Source organism: Monodelphis domestica, chromosome 1, assembly GCF_027887165.1.
Source record: "Monodelphis domestica isolate mMonDom1 chromosome 1, mMonDom1.pri, whole genome shotgun sequence".
Classification (NCBI taxonomy): Eukaryota; Metazoa; Chordata; class Mammalia; order Didelphimorphia; family Didelphidae; genus Monodelphis; species Monodelphis domestica.
Window position 1 is genome coordinate 389354075 of NC_077227.1, and position 26131 is coordinate 389380205.

Genomic DNA, 26131 nt, shown 5'->3' on the forward strand with positions numbered 1-26131 from the left:
CATATAAAGAAATAGTTGAAAATAATATTATCTAGGTATGATTGAAACAAGTATGGAGGATGCTGAAAATAGCAGAGGAAATTAGATAAAGTAAACAAGAAATCACTAAAACTTCTTAAACAGCAGAAAGATTTGGTACATGAATTCCTGCGTTAGCATCCCCACTCTCCTACTGATTACCAGATGACCTCAAATCCTCTGAGCCATTTCCTCATCTATAAAAATAAAGGATTTCAGACAGTTGAGATCTAAGATTCCTTCCAGATGGAAGTTCTAAGATGTGAAGACCCTAATAACTTGCTTCCTAGATTCTTACAATATCCGTCTAATTGGTTTGCCTGCCTCAAGTCTCACCCCACACTAATCCATCTTCCACTCTACTATCAAAATCAAAATACTTCCTAAAGTATAGGTCCCACCCATTACACCCTCCTTTGCCATATACCAACTCTAGTCATACTCTATTAACTCAAAGATCAAACATAAAATATTGTTTAAAAAGATTGGGGGAAAGGTGTTACATTGATTTCCAAGTTGTCTCCTTCCCTCCCAACTATGCACTCAAAAAGGAATATATATCTCTACACACACACACACACACACCCACACACACACACACACACACACACACACACACACAGAGTGTGTATAACCATACAACACATACTTTGATATATCAATTCTTTCTCTGGGAATGGATAGCATTTTCCTTTACAAGGCCTTTGTAGTTGACGTGAATGTTCATATTACTCAGAACAGCTTAGTCATTCACAGTTACTTTTCGAACAATGTTGCTGTTATACATACAACACTCTCTTGGTTCTACTCATTTCACTCTTCATTATTTCATATGTCTTTCCATGTTTTCCTAAAACCAATCTGCTTGTCATTTCTTACAGCAAAATCATATAGCACAACTTATTCAATCAATCCAACTGATGGACACTCTTTCAATTTCCAGTTCTTTGCCACCACAAAGAGAACCACTATAAATATATTAGAACATATAGGTTCTTTTTCTTTTTCCCTGATCTTCAGAAAACGAACTTGAGGAGTATAAGAAGGGAAGAAGAGAAATGGATGGCAAGCATGTGAAAGAGAGAGGATTTGCAAAGAAAGATGTTTGCTGAACCCAACCGCATGCTGTGGAACTGATGAGGCTGTGTTCTGGAATATGGGGAAGGGGATAAAAGTGAACACCGGCAGTTACTGGGGAGCTCTTAGAAACCAAATCTAACAACAGGACAGAGCCAGGGGACCCTCCTATTTGACTCAACTTAAAAGGTACCCAGATTCAAGGAAAAGGAAGGAAAGTACCAGGACCCCTCCCTCACCCAATGTGCTGAGAGTAGCTCTAAGAAGCTATGCTGGTGGTCAGAATCTCTGTTGTTGGGATCTTGGGAGAGGACTCTAGCAGTGAGGGAGTGCCTTGCTACTACAGCTGGGAGAAGGATCAGGGCTCTGACCACAGCCATGAAGGAAGCAGCTGGAGGAGAGCTGTGGACAGGAGGACAGCTAGGTCCCAGCCAGCACTCTCCATCTTGGCCAACACAGCTTCATGAGGTTTTGGCCTCAGGGCACATCCAGCTCCACAGATAAGCTCTATAACCAGCTTAATCTAGTCTATCAATATGGCAGATAAAACGCCTTCAGAGGGCTGGGAAGCTCAATCTCCAATAACCCTTCCCCGAGGACTGTGCTGAGAGTAGCTATAAGAATCCAGCTGACTGGGATCCCAGGGCAAAAGCTGACAGAATAACTTGATAACAGGGTTGGAAGTACAGGACCCTTAACCTTCAGCCTGAATACTTTCACCTACACCTTCAGCTTCTGTTGCCAAATGGGGAAGATCTGACCTCAGGGCTCATTAATACACCATCAGCCTAATCTAGTCAGTCAGCAGAACAGAGAAGAAGCCCCTACAGGACAGAATAGCCCAAATAAACAGAGGAGCAAGATTATAGTCAATGATGGGGGGAAAGAAGGAAAAAATAAAAGCAAACAACAAAAAAAGGAAGAAGAAATTACAGTTGACAGCTTTCTATCCAGGTAATGAATAAAGAGCAAATGGAACAGAGGAGAATCAAAGAATGCCAAGCAAAAACACAGGAATTCCAGCAAAGTGGACACAGGCTTTGGAAGAACTCAAAACAATTAAGAGAGGCTAAAGACAATTGGGAAAAGGACTTAAAAAGCAAAATAAGTCATTTGGAAACAGAGGCACATGAACTAAAATAAGAAAATAGTGTCTTGAAAGCCAGAATTGACCAGCTTGAAAATGAGGCAAAGAAAGTAGAAGATGACCTACCAAAAAATCAGACCAGAAAGAGAACAAACAAAAAACAGGGATGAAATTAAGTATTAAAAATTAGAATCCAACAACTAGAAGCAAATGAAATAGCAAATGAATTCACAAGGCAGCAAGAATCTATAAAACAAAATCAAAAGAATGAAAAAATTGAGAAAAACATGCAACACCTCATTGATAAAACTACATATCTGGAAAACAGATCCAAAAGAGACAATTTAAGAATTATTGGACTACCAGAAGATCATGACAAAAGAAAAAAGTCTGGACATTATTCTACAGGAAATTAACCAAGAAAACTGCCCTGACATTCTCAAACAAGAAGGAAAAGTGAAAACTGAAAGAATCCACATATCACCTCCTGCATTTAATTCCCAATTGACAACACCCAGGAATGTTATAGTCAAATTCAAGAACTACCAGACCAAGGAAAATACACTACAAGTTGCAAAGAAGAAGCCATTCGGATATCATGGAACCACAGTTAGAATAACACAAGGCTTGGCTATATCCACACTGAAGGACTGGAAGGCATGGAATATGATATTCCAGAAAGCAAGGGAACTGGGTCTAAAACCAAGAATTAACTACCCAGCAAAATTGACTATATTCTTACAGGGGAAAGTATGGTCATTTAATAAAACAGAAGACTTCCAAGCAATTCATAAAGGAAAGACCTGACTTAAACAGAAAATTTGATGCCCAAACACAGAATGCAAGAGAATCACCAAAAGGTAATTAAGAAAGGAGACAAAAAACCCAACTTTTTTTAAGGGATCCAATAAGTACAAATGATTTCTATTCCTATACTTAGAGGGAACAGTGACAAACTGTATAGGATGAAATGTAAAAAAAAAAATTGTATATATGTGTGTGTGTGTGTGTGCGCTCGCGCTCGTCTGTATATTCATGTCTATATATATGTATACACACACACACACACACACACTAGAAGTAAAAAAAAAGAGGATAATACTAAGAGAAATGGGAAAAGAGATGAAATGGAGTAAATTTATATTTCATAAAGAAGCACATGGGGGACAGGGAGAGAAGACCAATAAAATGGAAGGGTAAAAGAGGTTGGAGACAGGTAATACTTAAATCTTACATGCATTGAAATTGACTCAGAGAGGGAGGAACAATCATATCCATTGAGGCAGAGAATGACAATGAGGAAACAACTTACCAAAATCTATGAGATGCAGTCAAAGCAGTTCGCAGGGGAAAATTTATATCCCTGAGTGCATATATAAACAAATTAGAGAAGGAAGAGTTCAATGAATTGGACATGCAATGTAAAAAACTAGAAAGAGAACAAATTAAAACTCCCCAAATAAAAAGTAAATTGGAAATCATAAAAATCAAAGGAGAAAATAAAATTGAAAGCAAAAGAACTATAAAACTAATAAATAAGACTAGGAACTGGTACTTTGAAAAAAAAATAAAGTACAGGTTAATTTAATAAATAAAAAGAATGAAAATCAAATTAACAGAATCAAAGATGAAAAAGGGTGACCTCGCTTCTAATGAAGAGGAAATTAAGGTAATTATTAAGAACTCTTTTTTCCAACTATATGGCAATAAATACAATAATCTAGATGAAATGGGTAAATGTCTACAAAAATATAAATTGCCTAGATTAAAGAAAGAGGAAATATAACACTTAATCCCATCTCAGAAAAATAAATCGAACAAGCCATTTAGGAATTCCTTAAGGAAAAAATCCCCAGGGCCAGATGGATTCACAAGTGAATTCTATCAAACATTCAAAAGAACAACTGATCCCAGTACAATACAAATTGTATGATAAAATAAGCAAAGAAGGAGTTTTACAAAAATCCTTTTATGACACAAATATGGTACTGATTCCAAAGGCAGGCAGACTAAAAACAGTGAAAGAAAACTACAGACCAATTTCCTTAATGAACATAGATGCAAAAATCTTAAATATCAAACTAGCAAAAAGACTCTAGCAAGTTATCACGAGAATTAATCACTATGATCAGGTGGGATTTATACCAGGAATGCAAGGATGATTTAATATTAGGAAAACTATCCACATAATTGACCATATCAACAACCTAATCAACAGAAATCACATGATTATCTCAATAGATGCAGAAAATGCCTTTGACAACACTCATTCCTATCGAAAACACTAGAAAGCAAAGGAATAGATGAGCCTTTCCTAAAAATAATAAACAATATGGATTTAAAATCATCAGCAAGCATCATCTGCAATGGGGATAAGTTAGAAGCCTTCCCAATAAGATCAGAAGTGAAACAAGGATGCCCATTATCACTTCTATTATTGAACATTGTGCTAGAAATACCAGCAGTAGCAATTAGAGACGAAAAAGGAATTGAAGGGATTAAAGTAGGCAATGAAGAGACTAAACTATCACTCTTTGCAGATGATATGATAGTCTACTTAAAGGATCCTAGGGAATAAAAAAAAAGTTAATAGAAATAATCAACAACTTTAACAAAGTTGCAGAATACAAAATAAGCCCACATAAATCATCAGCATTTCAATATATTTCCAACACAACTCAGCAGCAAGAATTAGAAAGTAAAATTCCATTTAAAATCACCCTACACAATATAAAATATTTAGGAATCTATTTACCAAGACAAACACAGGAATTATATGAACACAACTACAAAACACTTTTCACACAATTAAAACTAGACCTAAATAATTGGAAAAACATTAATTGTTCATGGGTAGGATGAGTTAATATAATAAAAATGACAATCCTACCCAAATTAATTTACTTATTTAGTGTCATACCTATCAAACTACCAAGAAACTTTTTTACCTTATTTTAAAAAATTATAACAATATTTGGAAGAATAAAAGATCAAGAATATCAAGTAAACTAATAAAAAAAATGTGAAGGATGGGGGCCTAGCAGTACTTGATCTTAAACTGTACTATAAAGTAGTGGTCACCAAAACAATATATGGTAATAGCTAAGAGACAGAAGGGAGGATCAGTGGAATAGACTTGGGGTAAATGTTCTCAGCAAGATAGTGTATGATAAACCCAAAGATCCCAGCTTTTGGGACAAAATTCCACTATTTGACAAAAACTGCTAGAAAACAGTATGAGAGAAAGTAGGTTTAGATCAACATCTCACATCACTACACCAAGACAAATTCTGAATGGGTAAATTAGGTGAGCATAGAATAGTATACCTGTCAGATCTATGGGAAAGGAAAGACTTTAAGACCAAGGAAGACATAGAGGATATCACAAAATGTAAAATCAATAATTTTGATTACATTACATTAAAAAGTTTCTTTACAAACAAAACCAATGCAACCAAAATTAGAAGGAAAGCAAGAAAGTAGGGGGAAATCTTTATTTAAAAAAAACAAACCTCTGACAATTGTCTAATTACTCAAATTTATAAGGAACTAAATGAATTGTACAAAAAATCAAGCCATTCCCCAATTGATAAATGGGCAAGGGACATAAATAGGCAGTTTTCAGATAAAGAAATCAAAACTATCAATAAGTTCATGAAAAAGTTTTCTAAATCTCTTATAATTAGAGAAATGCAAATCAAAACAACTCTGAAGTACCACCTCACACCTAGCAGGTTGGCTAATATGACAGCAAAGGAAAGTAATAAATGTTAGAGGGGATGTGGCAAAATTGGGATACTAATGCATTGCTGATAGAGTTGTGAATTGATCCAACCATTCTGGAAGGCAATTTTGAATTATGCCCAAAGGGCTTTAAAAGACTGCCTGCCAATTGACCCAGCCACACCAATGCTGAGTTTGTACTCCAAAGAGATAAGGAAAAAGACTTGTACCAAAATATAGCCATGCTCTTTGTGGTGGCAAAATACTGGAAAATAAGGGGTATCTGTTGATTGGAGAATGGCTGAACAAATTGAGGTATCTGTTGGTGATGGAATACTATTGTGCTAAAAGGAATAATGAACTGTAAGAGTTCCATGTGAACTGGAATGACCTCCAGGAATTGATACAGAACAAAAGGAGCAGAACCAAGACTGACACTGTGGCACTGTCGAAGGTAATAGACTTCTCTACAAGCATCAATTCAATGAGCCCAGGGCAATCCTGAGGGACTTATAAGAAAGAACGCTATCCACATCCAGAGAAATAACTGTAGGAGTGGAAACACAGAAGAAAAACATTTCCTTGATCACATGGTTTGATGGGGATATATATGATCAGGGATGTAAACTCTAAACGATCACTCTGTTGTAAATATTAATAATATGGAAATAGGTGTTGATCAGTGATACATGTAAAACCCAGTGGAATTGCTCAATGGTTACAGGAGGGGGAACTGAGGAGGGGAGGGAAAGAACATGAATCATGTAACCATGGAAAAATATTCTAAATTAATCAATTAAATGAATAAATTTAAAACAAAATAACCCCCCCCCCAAAGAAAACAGACTTGACCCAAGAATGGTATTGCTGTTGTAAGGGTTAAATTAAAGAGTTCAACAATGTGAGGAAAGCAGTTTAACAGAAATTTTGTTTAATTTAAGAAAGAAGTACAGATAGAAAAGAGGAAAGAGAGATTACTAATCTTATACCCTATAAATATACCTAAAATTCCTAGTAACTACCTAAAATTTCCTAACACTATCTCTGTCTTCTGAGGACAGTTTCTTCTGCCTGGCACACTAGGCCTATCTTAACCTACTCTATCTATAAATTATTCACTAACTCCCTAAATAACAGACAGCCACTATTCACTCACTCCTTCAATCAGTTTTATATAGAAGCCCCAGTAGCCAGAAGTCAGTAGCCACGTGCCAGCAGATCCTTGCCTCAAAGACCTGCTCTCTAGAGATCCCAGAGGCAAAAGACCCTCAACTATCTGCAGCTGCTTCCTTTTTCTCCTCACTGACAATCTGTTCCCCCTAACTTCCTATCAGAGGGCCTGCTACTTCCTCCCCTCATTCTCGGGGTCCCTAGTAATGGAATCTTCAGCTCTGGCTCACTGAGTCCTGTCAGTTCTCATCTACTTAGAAATCCTGCTCTCTAGCCTCTTAAGGAGACAGAGGGAGAGATTAAGAAAATGCCTTTAACACTTTATATACAATTTTATAAGTCTTTGGGCATAATTCCAAATTGTTCTCCAAAATGGCTATATCAGTTCACAATTCCACCAAAAGTGTATTAGGGTCCTAATTTTTCCATATCACCTCCAACATTTGTCATTTTCCCCATTGTATCATTTTAACCAATCTGAGAGGTCTGAAACGATACCTCAAAAGCTATTTCAACTTGTCTTTCTCTAATAGTGATTTAGAGTATTTTTAATGACTATATATCTTTGCTTTCTTCTACCAAAAACTGCTTGTTCATATCCTTTAACCACACATTTATAATTTATAATATTTATAATTCTTATTTAACCACTTATTCTTGTAATTTAACTCAATTCTAGATATATGATATGAGGCACTTATTTTTAAATCTATCTATAAAATCCACCACCCTCCCCAAGTTTTCTGCTTTCTTTGTAACCCTGGCTACATTGGTTTTATTTAATATAATAAAAATGATTCATTTTATATTCTACAATGCTCAGTGCTCTCTCTTGTTTATTCATAAATTCTTCTCCTAAATATAAATCTGATAGGTACAGTTGGGCCTCAGTATTGCTGATCTGGTATATGTTGATTTAGTCACCTGCAGTTAACTATGGAGGGGAAATGGAAAATTTGGAAAATTCCTGAAAATAAAAAAATAAATTTTAAACCTGAAGTGTGCCAAGCCAGTACATGATGTGTGAGAGAAGACAGAGATGGGCGGGGCAGTATTGTTTGTACATTTTCAAAGAGGACCAATGACATCATGGGGTGATGTCTTAACTTGTGCATGAACTGGATTTATGTGAGGCATAAGTTACATAAAGTCATCAGCCTCACTCTCTCTTCCAGTCATCAATGTTCAATGGCAAACTAGGATTACTGGTGATGGCCCATGATGCAGTGGATGACCTTGGCATCTTATATGATACCAAGCTCTAAGCATTCCATAGCACCTGCCTTAGTCTTCTTCACGGTCACTGGAACAAATTTTTCTCATTTTTCTATTATCAGGAGAAGTCTTCACATGCTTGGGATAAACAACCCCTTAACTCACCAATGAGTTTGTGGCCTACTGATTACCCTCAATTTGGCTTATTTCATCTTCCTTGTGGCCACTGCACATGCTACAAATTCCTGGAACCACAAGTGAGAGTTGAGTGCCAGGTGGATACTAAAGGTGAGCAAACAGCCCTGAAAAGAAGTAAGCAAACCATACTAGAGGTGCTTGAACACCCATACACTCCAAGAAAGTACAGTATAATAATGTATAATATACTTTATTATTACTCTGTTTAATGCTGGTAATATCTTACTGTGTCCTTAGTGATTAAACTATTATAAATAAGAAAATCACCTCATAAATGGGTTCAGCAGGTTTTCTAAGTTATATTTGTGGTTTCAGCCATCTATGTCTTGCAATCTACTCTAACACATTGCATACTCTTCTAATATACGTGAGATTTCTCCCTTTATGTCTAGATTATGAATCCTTTCTGATCTTATCTTAGTAAATGGTATAAGAGATATTGGGTCTATATCTAGTTACTGCCAGAATACTTTCTAGGTTTATCAGCAATTTTTACCAAATATTGGCTTCTTATCCCAAAAGCTTAGATCTTTATGTTTTTCAAACATGAGGTTGCTAGAATCATTTACTACTGTGTATTGTGTAAGGTATACACTATTTTATACACACACAGAGGTATATACTCTATTCTACTGATCTACCATTCTATTTCTTAGCCAATACCAGATAGTTTTGATAATTATTAACTTATAATTCAGTTTAAGAACTGGTATTGCTAGAACTCCTTCCTTTATATTTTTTTCTGAATTCTTTTAATATTCTTGATCTTTTGTTATTCCAAATGAATTTTGTTATTATTTTTCTAGCTCAATAAAATACTTTTTGTTAGCTTAACTAGGATGGTGCTGAATAAGTAGATTACATTAGGTAGAGTTGTTATTTTTATTCTATTGGCTCAGCCCACGCATGAACAATTAACATTTATGCAATTATTTAATTCTGATTTTATCTGCATAATAAGAATTTTATAATTCTGTTCACATAGTTCCTGGTTTTGTCTTGGCAGGTAGACTACCAAGTATTTTATATTGTCTGTAGTTATTTTAAATGAAATAGCTCTTACCCTCTCTTCTTATAGGACTTTGTTGGTGATTTATAGAAATGCTGATGGATTTATATGGGTTTATATCTTGCTACTTTCCTAAAATTACTGGTTGGTTGTTTTTTGTTGTTGTTATTTGAATCTCTAGGATTTTCCAAGTATACCATCATATAATCTGCAAAAAGGAATAGTTTTATTTCCTCATTGCCAATTCATATACCTTCAATTTCTTTTATTGCGATTACTAGCATTTCTAGTGCAAAAATTAATAATATTGGTGATAACTGGCATCTTTGTGTCACTGCTGATCTTATTGGGAAGGTTTCTAGCTTATTTCTGTTACAGAGAATGCTTGCTGATGGTTTTAGACTCTTCTTATCATTTTAAGGAAAAATCCATTTATATCTATGCTTTCAAGTGTTTTTAATAAAAATGAGTTATATGTAGTCAAAAACTTTTTCTGTAGCTACTGATATAATCATATGATTTTTGCAGATTTTGTTGTTTACTAATATGATATGATATGATATTAATACTTCTCCTTATATTAAACCAGACCTGCATTCTTGGTATAAATCCCACTTGTTTACAATATATAATCTTTGTGATATATTGCTGAAGTCTTCTAGCTAGTGTTTTATTTAGGATTTCTACATTAGAAATTGATCAATAATTTTATTTCCTGATTTAGGTATCAGTACCACCTGATTTTTTTTAATACTCAGTCTTAGAATTCATACTAAGTTTTGGTTCCAAGGCAGAAGAGTGGTAAGGGCTAGGCAACTAAGAATAAGTGACTTGCTCAGGATCATAGAGCTAAGAAATGTCTCAAGCCAGATTTAAACCCAGGACTAATCTCTAGTCCCTAAACCTTGCTCTCTATCCACTGAGCCACCTAGCTTGTCCCACCCATTTGTTTTTAAAAGTCCTTCAAAACTGAATCCTTTTGACATTGAAGGGGATGGAGTCAAGATGGGGGCATAGAGGCAGTGAAAGTTCAGACCTCTGAAAACCCTTCCTTACCAATTACAAACTAAATGCTCCAAGGGGACTGAAAATCAAACCTAACAACAAGGCAGAACCAAGGAACTCTCCTGCTGGACTCACCTTAAAAGGTACACCTCCAAAAAGCCTGAATTTAAGAACAGTCGGGTTTAAGGGGAAGGAAGAAGTAAGGTCCCAGCACCCCTCCCCCACCTAGAATGCAAAGCCTCCAGTGGCTGGAACCTCTAGGCAGGCAAGGGTGCTGGTCTGGAGTGGAGTACCTTGCGGTCAAAGCTGTGCCAAGTTCAGAGAGTCATTGGTGGGGAAGCAGTAAGAGAAGGAGTGCAGAGTGGGCAGCCTAGTTGCAGCAGCGGAGACCTTCCATATTGCTACCCCCCCTTCCAGGAGGTTTTGGCCTCATCTAGCCCAACCTAGAAGGTCTTAATAACATCAAAATCTTCAGAGGGCAGGGAAGTTCAAGCTCCAACACCCCTCCCCCACAGACTTCCCTGAGAGATTTGCTAACAAAGCTCCAAGAGGGAAGATTGCCAGAAAAGCCCAAAACAAAAAAAAACAAAAAACAAAAAAAAGAGAGAGAGAGAGAGGAGCAAGAGTGCAGACCACTGCAGGGAGTAAAGAAGGGGTAAATATGAGAAAATAACAGAAAAAATAAAAAAGAAATTACAATCAACAACTTCTATACAGACAATGAACAAAGAGCAAACAGAACAGAGAAGGAGGAGGGAACACCAAGAAATAAAACAGAAAATCCAGTGAATTGGATACAGGCTTTGGAAGAAATCAAAATACAAAACGCAATTAAGAGAGGCTGAAGACAACTGGGAAAAGAACTTAAAAAGTAAGATAAGTCATCTGGAAATAGAAAACAGTGTCCTAAAAGCCAAAATCAATCAGCTTGAAAATGAGGCAAAGGAGATGAAAGATCAGAACGAGAAGAATGACCAAAAAGCCAGGGATAAAATCCAGTCTTTAAAATCCAGAATACAACAACTAGAAGCAAGCGACTTTACAAGGCAGCAGGACACTATATAACAAAATCAAAAGAATGAAAAAATTGAGGAAAATATGAAGCAACTCATTCACAAAACAGAAGATTTAGAAAATTGTTCCAGAAGAGACAATTTAAGAATCATTGGACTACCAGAAGACCATGACAAAAGAAAAAGCCCGGACATGATACTGCAGGAAATTATCCAAGAAAACTGCTCTGATATTCTAGAACAAGAGGGAAAAGTGGAGATTGAAAGAATCCACAGATCACCTCCTGTATTTAATCCCCAACTGACAACACCCAGGAATGTTATAGCCAAATTCAAGAACTATCAGACCAAGGAAAAAATATTACAAGCTGATGAGAAGTCATTCAGATATCATGGAACCACAGTGAGGATAATACAGGATCTGGCTGCATCTACACTGAAGAACCGAAAGGAATGGAATATAATATTCTGGAAAGCAAGGGAACTAGGTCTACAACCAAGAATCAATTACCTAGCAAAACTGACTAGATTCTTACAGGGGAGAGTATGGTCGTTTAACAAAATAGAAGAATTCCAAGCATTTGTAAATAAAAGACCAGACCTGAACAGAAAATTTGATACCCAAGCACAAAACTCAAGAGAATGATCAAAAGGTAATTAATTAAAAAATGGGGGGGAAAAAGAAAAAAAAACTACTTTTTTTAAGAGACCCAATAAAATGATATGCATCCTATAAGAAAAGAGGTCATTGATAACTCTTAAAAATTATTATCACCTGAGCAGCTAGAAGAATTACACTTAGAGGGAACAGTGACAAACTGTATAGGATGAAATGCCAAGACATAAATATGTACATAGAAGAGGTTAATACTAAAAGAAATGTGAAAAAAAACAAAAGGGGGTAAATTTATATGCCACAAAGAAGCTCATGGTAGGAGGGGGGAGAACATCAATATACCAGAAGGGTAAAGAGTTTGGAGATAGGAAATACTCAACTCCTACATGCATTGAAATTGATTCAAAGAGGGAAGAACAAGCAAATACATTGGCTCAGAGAATTGATTTGTGCCCTATAGGGAAGTAGAAGGGTAACAAACGGACTGGTGGGGAATGAGGTAGTACAAGGGAGGGAGAAGGTGGGGGGGGTAGTATAAAACAATTGTAAAGAAAATAAGAGGGGAATAAGAAGGGAGGGGGAATAGAAAGGGGAGTAAAATAAGGGTGGGAATTAGGGAGACTGATTAAAAACAAAACATTGGTGTAGAAGGGAATAGTGAGACTTCCGATCAAGATGGTGGCTTAGAGAAAGCTAAAGTTCAGATCTCTGGAAACCCTTCCTTACCAATCTCAAACTATATGCTCCTAGGGCACCGAAATTCAAAACAAACAACAGCATAGACCCTAGGAACCCTCCTCCTGGACTTGGATCAAAAGGTATGGCCCCCCAAAAGCCAGAACCTGAGATCACTTGGACCTATGGGGTAGGCAGAAGGAAGGTCCCAGGACCCATCCCCCCCAACCCAGAGAGCTGAGTCCGAGGCAGCAGAGGGAACCTCTGAGCCTGCAAAAGGGCCTCAGGGCCGGCTATTCTGAAGGCCGCTTCCTGAAAACAACCTGACTCAGTCACGGAGGTACCCAACACAGACATCAGGGAAACCCGGGGGGGGGGGGGGGGGGGGGACCTGTAGCCCCCTGGCTGGATCCTTCCATCTGAGTCTCACGGAAAGTCCCTGCCTCAGGGCATACTCAGTTCAACCCAGCTGAAGTTAATCCTATCAGGAGCCCTCTGAGCTCCAGGAAGCCGTGGCCCCTCCCCCCTCAGAGTGCAGGGTCTTCTGGCCAGCAAAGGCATTGAAACACCTCGAGGAGAGTGCCAAGCCAGGCTCAGAGCATGGAAGTAAGGCAACGGAGAAGGATTGGGAAGGAACTGAGGAGGGCAGTAACACCGAAACACCAGCAATTCCTGACATCCCTGGGAAGACAGAACAGCTGCAGAGAATGGACAATTTGCCTAGGGCTAAAGCCTCTAAACACCAGACAGAGAGAAGAAAAGCTATTCCTCCCCACTCAGATATAGATGGCAAACAGCACAGAAGAACAAAAGCCTCAAAACTTTTTTTTTTTTGAAAAACAAGAAGGGGGCGATTTTGGACACATTTTATGGAGCAAAAATACAAAATACAGAGGAGATAGAAGAGGAAACACAAGCAAATGCCACGAAACCTTTCAAAGGAAATGGAAACTCTCCACAAACCCATGAAGAATTTGAATCGGAAATGATCAAAAAGATGGAAGCCTTCTGGGAGGAAAAGTGGGAAATAATGCAAAAGAAATTCACGCATCTACAAAACCGGTTGGACCAAACTAAAAAGGAAAACCAGGCTTTAAAGGCCAGAATTAGGCAACTGGAAGACAATGAGCAAGAATTAATAAAGCAAAGCCAAAAGACCAAGAAATTAGAAGAGAACATAAAATATCTCACTGACAAGGTCATAGACTTGGAAAATAGAGGGAGAAGAGACAATTTAAGAATAATTGGACTACCAGAAAATCCAGAAATAAACAGCAAACTCGACATCGTAATACAAGATATAATCAAAGAAAATTGCCCAGAGATCCTAGAACAAGAGGGCAATACAGACACTAAAAGAGTTCACAGAACACCCTCTACACTAAATCCCCAAAAGACATCTCCCAGGAATGTAATTGCCAAATTCCAAAGCTTTCAAGCAAAAGAAAAAATCTTACAAGAAGCCAGAAAAAGACAATTTAGACATAAAGGAATGCCAATCAGGGTCACACAAGACCTTGCAAGTTCCACTCTGAATGATCGTAAGGCATGGAACATGATTTTCAGAAAGGCAAGAGAGCTGGGCCTTCAACCAAGAATCAGCTATCCATCAAAACTGACTATATACTTCCAAGGGAAAGTATAGACATTCAACAAAATAGAAGATTTCCAAGTTTTTGCAAAGAAAAGACCAGAGCTCTGTGGAAAGTTCGATATCAAAAAACAAAGAGCATGGAATACATGAAAAGGTAAATATGAAGGAAAGGGAAAAGGAGAAAAATGTTATCTTTTTCTTTTACTCAAACTCTCTTCTATAAGGACTACATTTATATCAATCTATGTATACTAACATATGGGGAAAACATAATGTGTAAATAGGGGGAAAAGAAAGACCAAATAGAATAATCTTTCTCACACAAAGATTCACACGGGAAGGGGAGGGGAAGAAAACTCCTATAAGAAGGAGAGGAAGAGAGTTTTTACTTAAACCTTACTCTCAGGGAAAGCAACTCTGAGAGGGAAGAACATCCAGATCCATTGGGATCTTGAATTCTATCTTACCCAACAAGGGAAGGGAGAAGGGAAAACCAAGGGGGGTAGGGGGGAGGGAACACAAAAAAGGGAGCGAAGAAGAGGGGGGAGGAGGAGGGAACAAAAAGGGAGGGACAAGAAAGGGAAACATATCAAGGGAGGGGACAAGGGGGACTGATTTAAAGTAAATCACTGGACTAAAAGGTAGAGCTGAAGAAGAAAGTTTAGAATTAGGGAAGGATATCAAAATGTCAGGGAGTCCACAAGTGACAATCATAACTTTGAACATGAATGGGATAAACTCACCCATAAAATGTAGAGGAATAGCAGAATGGATTAGAATCCAAAATCCTATCATATGTTGTCTTCAAGAAACACACATGAGGTGGGTAGACACCCACAAGGTCAGAATTAAAGGATGGAGTAAGACCTTCTGGGCCTCAACTGACAGAAAGAAGGCAGGAGTGGCAATCATGATATCTGATAAAGCCAAAGCAAAAATAGACCTGATCAAAAGGGATAGGGAAGGTAATTATATTTTGTTAAAAGGGACTTTAGATAATGAGGAAATATCACTAATCAACATGTATGCACCAAATAATATAGCACCCAAATTTCTAATGGAGAAACTAGGAGAATTGAAGGAAGAAATAGACAGTAAAACCATATTAGTGGGAGACTTAAACCAACAATTATCAAATTTAGATAAATCAAATCAAAAAATAAATAAGAAAGAGGTAAAAGAAATGGAAATAGTGAAAGAAGAAAAGGCAGGTCTAGGAGTGGAAATCAAAATGCTGGAAAATACACAACTGGTAATCATAACTCTGAATGTGAAAGGAATTAACTTACCAGTAAAACACAAGTGAATAGCAGAGTGGATTAGAATCCAAAACCCTACCATATACTGTCTGCAAGAAACACACATGAGGAAGGTAGACATGCATAGGGTAAAAGTAAGAGGATGGAGATAAATCTATTGGGCATCAACTGATAAAAAGAAGGCAGGAGTTGCAATCCTGATATCTGACAAAGCCAAAGTAAAAATAGATCTAGTTAAAAGAGATGGGGAAGGTAATTACATCCTGATAAAAGGTAGCATTGACAATGAGGAAATATCAGTATTCAACATGTATGCACCAAATGGCATAGCATTCAAACTTCTAAAGGAGAAACTAGTAGAGGTCAAGGATGCAATAGATAGAAAAACTTTATTACTGGGGGACCTGAACTTTCCTCTAACAGAACTAGATAAATCAAAAATTAAAAAAAATTTTGAAAACCTAGATAAATCAAAAAATAAATAAGAAAGATGTAAGAGAAGTGAATGAAATCTTAGAAAAATCAGAGTTAGTAGATATGTGGAGAAAAATAAATAGGGACAAAAAGGAAAACACCTTCTTTTCATCAGCACATGGTACATTCACAAAGATTGACCATGTACTAGGGCATAAAAACATTGCAAACAAGTGCTAAAGAGCAGAAATAATAAATGCAACCTTCTCAGATCACAATGCAATGCAAATAATAATTACTAAGGGTACATGGAGAGGCAAATCAAAAATTAACTGGAAACTAAACAATACAATTCTCCAAAATCGGTTAAAGAACAAATCATAGAAACAATTTCATTAAAGAAAATGACAATGAGGAGACATCCTTTCAAAATCTATGGGATGCAGCCAAAGCATTATTCAGGGGGAAATTTATATCCTTCAATTCATATATTAACAAACTAGAGACAGCAGAGGTCAATGAATTGGGCATGTAAATTAAAAAACTAGAAAGTGAACAAATTAAAAATCCTCAGATGAAGACTAAATTAGAGACCCTAAAAATTAAAGGAGAAATTAATAAAATTGAAAGTCAATGAACTATTGATTTAATAAATAAGACTAGAAGCTGGTACTTTGAATAAACAAAATAGACAAAGAACTGGTCAATCTAATTTTTTAAAAAGGAAAGAAGAAAACCAAATTGACAGTATCCAAGATGAACAGGGAGACCTCACCTCTAATGAAGAGGAAATTAAGGCAATCATTAAAAACTAGTATGCTCAATTATATGGCAATAAATATGGCTAAAATCTAGGTGATATGGATGAATACTTACAAAAATATAAATTGCCTAGATTAACAGAGGAAGAAATAAATTACCTAAACAACCCCTTATCAGAAAAAGAAATGGAACAAGCCATGAAAGAACTCCCTAAGAAAAAATCCCTAGGTCCACATGGATTCAAAAATGAATTCTATCAAACATTCAAAAGAACAACTAATCCCAATATTATACAAACTATTTGACAGAATGAGCAAAGAAGGAATTCAAACAAATTCATTTTACGACACAAATATGGTACTGATCCCAAAGCCAGGCAGGTCAAAAACAGAGAAAGAAAACTATAGACCAATCTACTTAATGAATATAGATGCAAAAATCTTAAAATAGGATACTAGCAAAAAGACTCCAGCAAGTCATCACAAGGGTTATTCACTATGACCAGGTAGGATTCATACCAGGAATGCAAGGATAGTTCAATATTAGGAAAACCATCCACATAATTGACCATATTAACAAGCAAACTGACAAAAATCACATAATTATCTCAATAGATGCAGAAAAAACCTTTGATAAAATACAATACCTATTCCTATTGAAAACACTAGAAAGCAAAGGAATAGAAGGGCCTTTCCTAAAAATAATAAACAGTACATATCTAAAAACCATTAGCAAACATCATCTGCACTGGGGATAAACTAGAAGCCTTTCCAATAAGATCAGGAGTAAAACAAGGATGCCCATTATCACCTCTATTATTTAATATTGTACTAGAAACACTAGCAGTAGCAATTAGAGAAGAAAAAGAAATTGAAGGTATTAAAATAGGCAATGAGGAGACCAAGCTATCACTCTTTGCAGATGATATGATGGTTTACTTAAAGAATCCTAGAGAATCAACCAAAAAGCTAGTCAAAATAATCAACACCTTTAGCAAAGTTGCAGGATACAAAATAAACCCACATAAGTCATCAGCTTTTCTATATATCTCTAACACATCTCAGCAGCAAGAATTAGAAAGAGAAATTCCATTTAAAATCACCCTAAACAATATAAAATACTTGGGAATCTATCTGCCGAGACAAATACAGGAACAATATAAACACAACTACAAAACACTCTCCACACAATTAAAACTAGATCTAAACAATTGGAAAAACATTAATTGCTCATGGGTAGGATAATAAAAATGACAATTCTACCCAAATTAATTTACTTATTTAGTGCCATACCCATTGAACTGCCAAAAAAACTTTTTTTACTGAATTAGAAAAACCATAACAATGTTCATTTGGAAGAAAAAAGGATCAAGGATATTCAGGGAAATTATGAAAAAGGAAGGAGGACTTGCAATCCCAGCTCTCAAATTATACTATAAAGCAGTGGTCATCAAAACAATTTGGTACTGGCTAAGAGACAGAAAGGAGGACCAGTGGAATAGATTTGGGGTAAGTGACCTCAGCAAGACAGTCTATGATAAGCCCAAAGATCCCAGCTTTTGGGACCAAAACCCACTATTTGATAAAAACTGCTGGGAAAATTGGAAGACAGTACAGGAGAGATTAGGTTTGGATCAACATCTCATACCCTACACCAAGATAAACTCAGAATAGGTGAACACAGAATACTATACATGTCAGATCTTTGGGAAAGGAAAGACTTTAAAACCAAGCAAGAGCTAGAAAAAAAATCACAAAATGTAAAATCAAGAATTTTGATTACATCAAATTAAAAAGGTTTTCAACAAACAAAACCAATGCAACCAAAATAGAAGGGAAGCAACAAATTGGGAAACAATCTTCATAACAAAAACCTCTGACAAAGGTCTAATTACTCAGATTTATAAAGAGCTAAACCAATTGTACAAAAAATCAAGCCATTCTCCAATTGATAAATGGGCAAGGGACATGAATAGGCAATTTTCAGTTAAGGACATCAAAACTATTAATAAGCACATGAAAAGTGTTCTAAATCTCATAATCAGAGAGATGCAAATCAAAACAACTCTGAGGTATCACCTCACACCTAGCATATTGGCTAACATGAGAGCAAAGGAAAGTAATGAATGCTGGAGGGAATGTGGCAAAGTCGGGACATTAATACATTGCTGGTGGAGTTGTGAATTAATCCAATCATTCTGGAGGGCAATTTCAAACTATGCCCCAAAAGGGTGCTAAAAGACTGCCTGCCCTTTGATCCAGCCATAGCACTGCTGGGTTTGTACCCCAAAGAGATAATAAGGAAAAAGACTTGTACAAGAATATTCATAGTTGCACTCTTTGTGGTGGCAAAAAATTGGAAAATGAGGGGATGCCCTTCAATTGGGGAATGGCTGAACAAACTGTGGTATCTGTTGGTGATGGAATACTATTGTGCTCAAAGGAGTAAAAAAGTGGAGGAATTCCATGGGAACTGGAACAACCTCCAGGAATTGATGCAGAGTGAAAGGAGCAGAACCAGGAGAACATTGTACACAAAGACTGATACACTGTGGTACAATTACTGTGGTACAATTGAATGTAATGGACTTCTCCATTAGTGGCAATGCAGTGTTCCTAACAACTTGGAGGGATCTTCAAGAAAAAAGATTATCCACATTCAGAGGAAAAACTATGGGAGTAGAAACACAGAAGAAAAAACAACTGCTGGATTACATGGGCCAAGGGGATATGGTTGGGGATGTAGCAAACACCAACAACATGGAAATAGGTTTTGATCAAGGACACATAATACACAATGAAATTGTGTGTCAGCTACGGGAAGGGTGGGTGGAGGGGAGGGAGGGAGGGAAATAATATGATTCTTGTAACCAAGGAATAATGTTCTAAATTGACTAAATAAATTAATTTAAATTTTTAAAAAACTGAATCCTTTCCTACCTACCTTTCTAGTATTCTAATACTTGACTCTCCCTCCACAGATTCGACAATCCAGTCATACTGTTGCTGTTCCTGGCACAAGCCTCTCTATCTTCTCATGCATTTCCTCTGGCTCTCTCCCATACCTGGATTTCTCTCCCATCTCATCTCTGCCTACTGGGGGCTTCCTTCAGGTCACAGTTAAAATCTACCATTCCTCAGAGATTACCTCTCATTTACCCTGTAAATATCTTGTTAGCACAAAGTTGTTTATATCATGGCCCCTCCATTATAATGGGAGCACGGCAGGGCCTAATTTTGCCTTGCTCTATATCCCTAGTATTTCAACATAGTGCCTAGTACACAATAAGTGCTTTAAAAAGTCAATATGCCAACTATGACTTGTGTACTTGTCTTCTCCTGACCCTTCCCACAAAATACACACATACAAGGAAATTGTAAATTCCTTGAGGGCAGGGACTATGTATAACCTATTTGTATGACCCCCAGAGCCCAAAAGAATACCTTAAATGGGAATGGTGCTCAAGTGCATTGAACTCACTTAAATGTCTTACAAAGTTTGCAATGAAAATCCCAGAAGCATCACTGCAATTTTCTTTGTTTTACCCTCCTTATGCAATGTATCTTCTAAAAGCAGAGAACTCAATCCCACAGCAAGACAAGACAAGTCAGATAATCTCACCTTGATGTAATTGTCATAACTTCATCCTCTTCACGTGTATCCTCAGCAAATAGAACCTGGGAACTCTGCAATGAAATGGACAATATCTTACCTATATTTATAGAGTCAAACCCTCTCCTTCATTTAATTTATTTTGGCCCTACCACCAAGCAAATAGAAAATGGAAGTTATATAGATTGTATAAGTCAGAAATAAATGCATGACTTCAGAAAAGTGATTGTCTTTTGAGGTTTGGGATTCTGTATGGGGTAAGCAAAGATAGAAAAAAGTATAACAAAGTTAATAATGAATTAGAAACTATTACAAGTTAATTTTTTTTAAAGCTCTGTATACACAACAGAGCTAAAACACCAATGTACATCTCTAAGAGTCTAGATATATAGCAAGCTAATACCCAATACCTAATACTATTGTTTTGATTATCTGATTGTGGATGTGGTCAGACAAAATCTGGAATATTGTGTTCAGACCCGGGTACTTAATTTTAAGAGGGAAACTAACAAAACTGAAGCTTGACCAAAGGAAGGTTACCATGATGCTAAGGGGTCTGGGAGTCATCCATATGTACTATGTTTCCAATACATCAAGAAAAGATAAAGGAACCAGAGATTTTTGATCTGGAGAAAAATTTTTATTTTAGGGGAGGGAGAAATAATAGTGAAACATGATGACTATCTTCAAATATCTGAAAGGTTATTATGTGGAGAAGAGCTATTTATTATATTTATACTGCCTGGCTGTAGAGGATAACAATGGGTTAAAGTTATGGGGAGAGAGGCAGATTTATTTTCAAAATGATTTTCTAAAAACAATAACTGTCTGAAAGTGAAATAAGCTTTCTCCTTGTGAGTTAGTGAACTCACTATCACTAAGTGTCCAGAAGCCAGATGAATACTTATTTGTCTAAGCTATTGTAGAAAGGCTCCTCTTTTTAGCAAATGACCCTCTGGGATTCCATGATTTTTTAAGAATAATAATAAAATGAGGGAGAAGAAAAGCAAACATTTTCTTTTATCAAAAGTTTCTACTATCAATTCATTGCATGCAGATAGACAAGAAGAAACCACAGGAATAAGACCAGGGAACACTACTGACAAGTGCCTCTGCTTCAAATGCTTAGAGAAAGTTTAGTTTTCCACATAACCTATCAGAACCTAAGTAAACAAAAATAAGCCAAGTATCTTTTTATCACTCAGGTAAATGATGAAAAACACTCAAATACAGGAATAGAGGTTAAACTTTCAGTCATAGAAAAAACAGTTAACCCAAGAGTGAAGTCATTAGGAAAAATAAGAAGTGAAAAAAATTGTTAAAAGGTGAAAATATGAGAAGTAAGTACTATAGTTGACTATTTGTTTAAACCCAGTAGTAACAAAAATGATGTTCTAGCCCAGGCAGTTTTACGAAGGAAAAGAAAAAGAGAAACAATACTGACACCTAGTGTCTACCTACTATTAAATACAAAAATCTAATGACACATAAGTTTGTCAGGATACTCAGTTTTCCCTCATAAGAATGGAGTTCTGAAATGATTATGGTAAAACAGCCTGGCCCCCCCTCTCTTGCAGGACCTACAACATAATCAACTATTTCTTTCCAAAGTCAAATTCTGGCCCACCAATTTCCAGACATTTGCTCCCAAAAAGTTTATGTTTGTCAGTCTATAACAAAGCATGACTTCAAAGTCCTGCTTTTTTAATTCCTGAACAAATTTTAAAATGTTCCTTTACAGCAAATTTCTCCCTCATCCTAAAAACTTTGCAAAATTTGTGTATATATCAGATTTTCCTAGAGAAAACTTGTTTTCTGAGGTCTCTCTCCTTGATTTTTACAGCTTTGTTTTTCCAGGCTCTCTGCAATCTTCCAACTAATGAGGACAAGTATAACCTTTCCCTATCAAACCCACATGATCAAAAGTAAAATATTTGAAAGCATTGACCACCAAAAAGTCCTTCGTGCCTCTGTAGAACACTCAGCTTCAGAAATGAAAGATCCAGAGAAGGTAGAGAAAGTTATAATCATTTTACCCATTTCTCTAATATTCTATCCCAATTCCAAAGTTGTTTGTTTTTTTTTAATTGTGACAAGAGGAGAAATTGGAATCCTGCCTGCTATTGTCATTTACAGATTAGAGCTAGAAGGGGCTTCAGACATCAATCTAATCTCTGAACACCAACATTTTGAAGAAAATTGACATACGAAAGGGAAAATGACTTGCCTGAGGTTATTCATCAGAGGTAAAATAACTGGGATTTCAACCTAGATTTTCCAACTACAAGTCTTGCACTGTTCCACTACACTATATCCTGTGAAATTTGTCTGCTTTTTGAGCTAGAGAACTTCTAACAAGATAACTAGCCCTTGAACATTCTTTGTAGCTGTTCAAAGGATATTGTTCAATTCTTGACTTTAAACTAAATTACTTGCCACTGACCTGCACTCCTCAGAACTTATTCCCTCAATGTTTTTTCAAACCAGACAATAAATTATTAAGTGTCAATTATTCTGGAGTTAATGTATTCCTTGAAAGGGATATCTCTGGTTGCAGAGTACAGTCACTAAAGTGCCTTACTGTATTAACTAAACTTCCCTTCTATAAGGGAAAAAAGTGTCTTCAAGCAGCAGCTAAATGACTACTTATTGAGCATATTTTAGAAGGGAGTCTTGCTCTAGGATAGGTTAAATCAGATGACCTCAGAGAGCCCTTCCATTTCTCAGGTTCAATGATTCTATGACATCTAGGGAAGTTTGGGAATAGGATATAAAGGAATAAGATTTCATTTCTTTTTCAGGAATCTTTCCAGACTATGATGCAAGATAATAAGAATAGTGATTCCCAAAGAAATAAGTCCCAGCTAATTTAACACTATAGGTTGCTAATCCCTTTTAATGAACATTATGATAGGCTAAGGTTAACCCATATTCCTGTTTATTCTGCAGGTTAAGCACCCCTGTCCCAGGCATTCTTGATCCTTACCTGATGGTGACTGGTTGTTGGTTCTTCCTCCAGTAAAGCCTTTTCTTTCAAACTCTGCAATGGACTCCCATGGATAGCCTTCCTTTTTAAATGCCAGGTAGATGTCAGTAGTTCTTTCCTTGTTTCTGTGTTATCGTTTCCTATCTTTTCTGCAAGAGATTCATTTAGTCCTTTGGCTTGATCTCGTCCATCATGCTCCTTTTGCAGCAGGGAAGGAGAGTCAGGTAATATTGGCTCTCCAAACTCTTTTTTTTGAAGAAGTTGCCTCTGAGCCAATTTCAGGCTTTTCTGATAAACCTCCAGCTGACATAGTATGACCTTAGTATACTGGTTAGGGTCCATTTCAATAGGGCAGAACGGGATGCCCCAGTAATAGTGCACAGTGCCTCCAATTTCTTCCTGCAGACCCTTGACATCAATTGTGCCAGGGAGGCGGAACTGAGGTGTCTTTTCTTTCCTTTGTGTAGCCATGAAAGAACCACAACCTAGCCTACTATTTTCTTTAGGCTGTTTACACTTTGTACCTTCAGTCCATTGACTAGTCCCATTATCAAAAAAGTTAGAGTTCTTACTCTCAAGAATTGGCTGGTTGAATTTATCCCTAATTCCTGAACTTCCAGTGACTGGCTCCACTTCCAGGTCAACAGTATGATCCAAACACTTCTCTCTTGCTTCAGCCTCCTCTTCTTGGCTAACGCATGCGTTTGCAAACAATTTCCGAGGTACCAGCTGCCATGTTCCTGTAGGTACTCGAGAAAAAGTAGGACTCAGAACAAACTGTTTTTTACCAGGAGGACTTGATAATTCATCACTGGAGTCACTTAAAATAGGTGAGGAACGTGTTTCATTGGATTTAAGCAACAGTTGGCTCTTTTCTTGAGATAAAATTATGCTTGATACTAATGAGCTTTCAACTATTTCTTGACTTAACCTCTTCAACATCACCAGAGGGCTTTTGGGCACTTCTGTCTGTTCAGATTGAAATGCCTGTGCCAGGGAGGTGATAGGAGAGTGTGAAGATTCAGGACGAGGCAACGTGTATTCAATAGTCTCAGAGACCACTGGTTTCTCCTGATGATACTGTCCAGGTACTCCAGTGAACAAAGGTGCAGAGGTGGTAGCAGAGGAATCAGAAGGTTGGCAACTCTGAAACAAGTTATCCCACCCACCATAAAATTATTAATGTAGATGCACATGAGAAGCAATGGGAAAAAAGTAGAGTATATTGCCTATGATCAGTTCTTCCTCTCTAACATCTGAAGGCTAAATGTTTTTTTTTTCAATAACCAGTGTTAATTGGCATAAGTGATGACTATAGGATGCTATCATCTCCATATCTTTTCATTCCATTTGTAGTTATCCACTAAAGAGTTTATATATCCATATAAGAATATAGATTTCTATGAATATATTTGAATCTTCAGAAAAACTGCCAAATCTTCTCTCTATATTTCCTCCCACCTCCCCAGCTCTATTCACCCCCACCACCAATTTTTACTCTGGGCTTTCCCCACAGGAAAATGCCTACCCTGTGTCCTATTCTTTTTAGTGCCAAATAAATACCATTATTCTGAAAGTAATGATAATAACTTTATATTTTGCAAAGGGCTTTCCTCATAACAACCTCATGAAGCAGGGACTTCATCCCCATTTAAAAAGACAAGGAAAGTGACACTTGGAGAGGTTAAATTATTTGCCTATGGTCTCACAACTTAAAGTCATGTCTTTTAGTTACAAATCCATCAATCTTTCCACTATACCACATGAAAGTAGGAGTGTGATTTTTAATCAACTATTCAACACTTTTCTTCTTCTAAATAATAGCCTAAAAAAATCTACAGAGTAAATGCCTTCATGTCAAAATTAATTCAAATGATGTTCACCCCAAATGCCTCAAGGGTTCTTTCTCATGTGAATTTATAAACTGCTCCTTGTTACTTTCAATAATACTGTAAAATACTGGAGGACTATATTCTTTATGGTCACAAGTCTATGACTGAGAGATTGAAAGAATACAGCTATCGCATTCCAGTAAAACTTTTTAAGAAAAGGTATAATTACATTCAAGCTCTCAGCAATGGCCTTCCTTAAGAGCGCCTCTTCTTCTTCTGCCTGGTCATTCACTTGCTGTGCTTCTTGTTCACTCATTTTCAGAGCCAAAGCAAACTGCTCCTCTTCTGTCATCTCTGAAAGGCAAAGGGAAAAAATAAATCATGTATTTATTTGAACATAAAAAATGGAATTATAGACTATTTGGAGCCGAAGGAGACTGTGGGGACCATCTAATCCAACCAGACACAAACACTACAATTTTCCCTATGGACTAGAACTCAATTCTAGGTCTCCTGCTTCCCAGACCTGGGCCCTCTCCACTACGTCACACTTTACATTTGCACAAGTTCAGTTCTTAAGTTCTCCATAATTATGTTACTACAGCATGAACTTGACCCTGAGCGCTTGAAAGCTAGGCACATGAATCACAACCAGCATGCTTAAAAGTTGGAAGCAATTCAAATAAAATCCTGGAGATGAAATGTGTCACTAGAAGACCAGCCTAATTCTGAAAAGGTTCACCACCAAAGGCCTGAGTCACTGGGTCTTGGGTTTCTCAACCTCAATATATCAAAGGTTATATCTTCAGAGGAAGATGACATTGATATGTTTATCTCTTCCCTCCAATGATATAGATTGCAACCTA

General features: G+C 36.8%; 1 protein-coding gene and 1 long non-coding RNA gene across 19 annotated transcripts in view; one reads left to right on the forward strand and one right to left on the reverse strand.

Moving 5' to 3' along the window:
- The window catches only part of UIMC1 (ubiquitin interaction motif containing 1), a 193473-nt gene that overhangs the window by 54611 nt on the left and 112731 nt on the right, over positions 1-26131 (reverse strand). For all 15 annotated transcript variants that reach the window (XM_056811650.1, XM_056811651.1, XM_056811653.1 and 12 more), the window contains 3 exons: positions 25495-25619; positions 23434-24579; positions 20457-20521 (listed from right to left, as the gene is read on the reverse strand). In XM_056811650.1, the coding sequence (XP_056667628.1) occupies positions 20457-20521; positions 23434-24579; positions 25495-25619 (1336 nt within the window). The remainder of the gene's footprint in view (positions 1-20456; positions 20522-23433; positions 24580-25494; positions 25620-26131) is intronic.
- LOC103099550 (uncharacterized) lies at positions 1188-22959 on the forward strand. 4 transcript variants are annotated; one of them, XR_008915191.1, is made up of 5 exons: positions 1188-3042; positions 8413-8578; positions 19816-19996; positions 22291-22458; positions 22584-22959. It is a non-coding gene; the product is annotated as an uncharacterized LOC103099550 (long non-coding RNA). The 4 variants fall into 4 exon arrangements; XR_008915192.1 differs by having other exon boundaries at positions 1197-1284; XR_457919.3 differs by lacking the exon at positions 1188-3042 and having other exon boundaries at positions 8221-8578.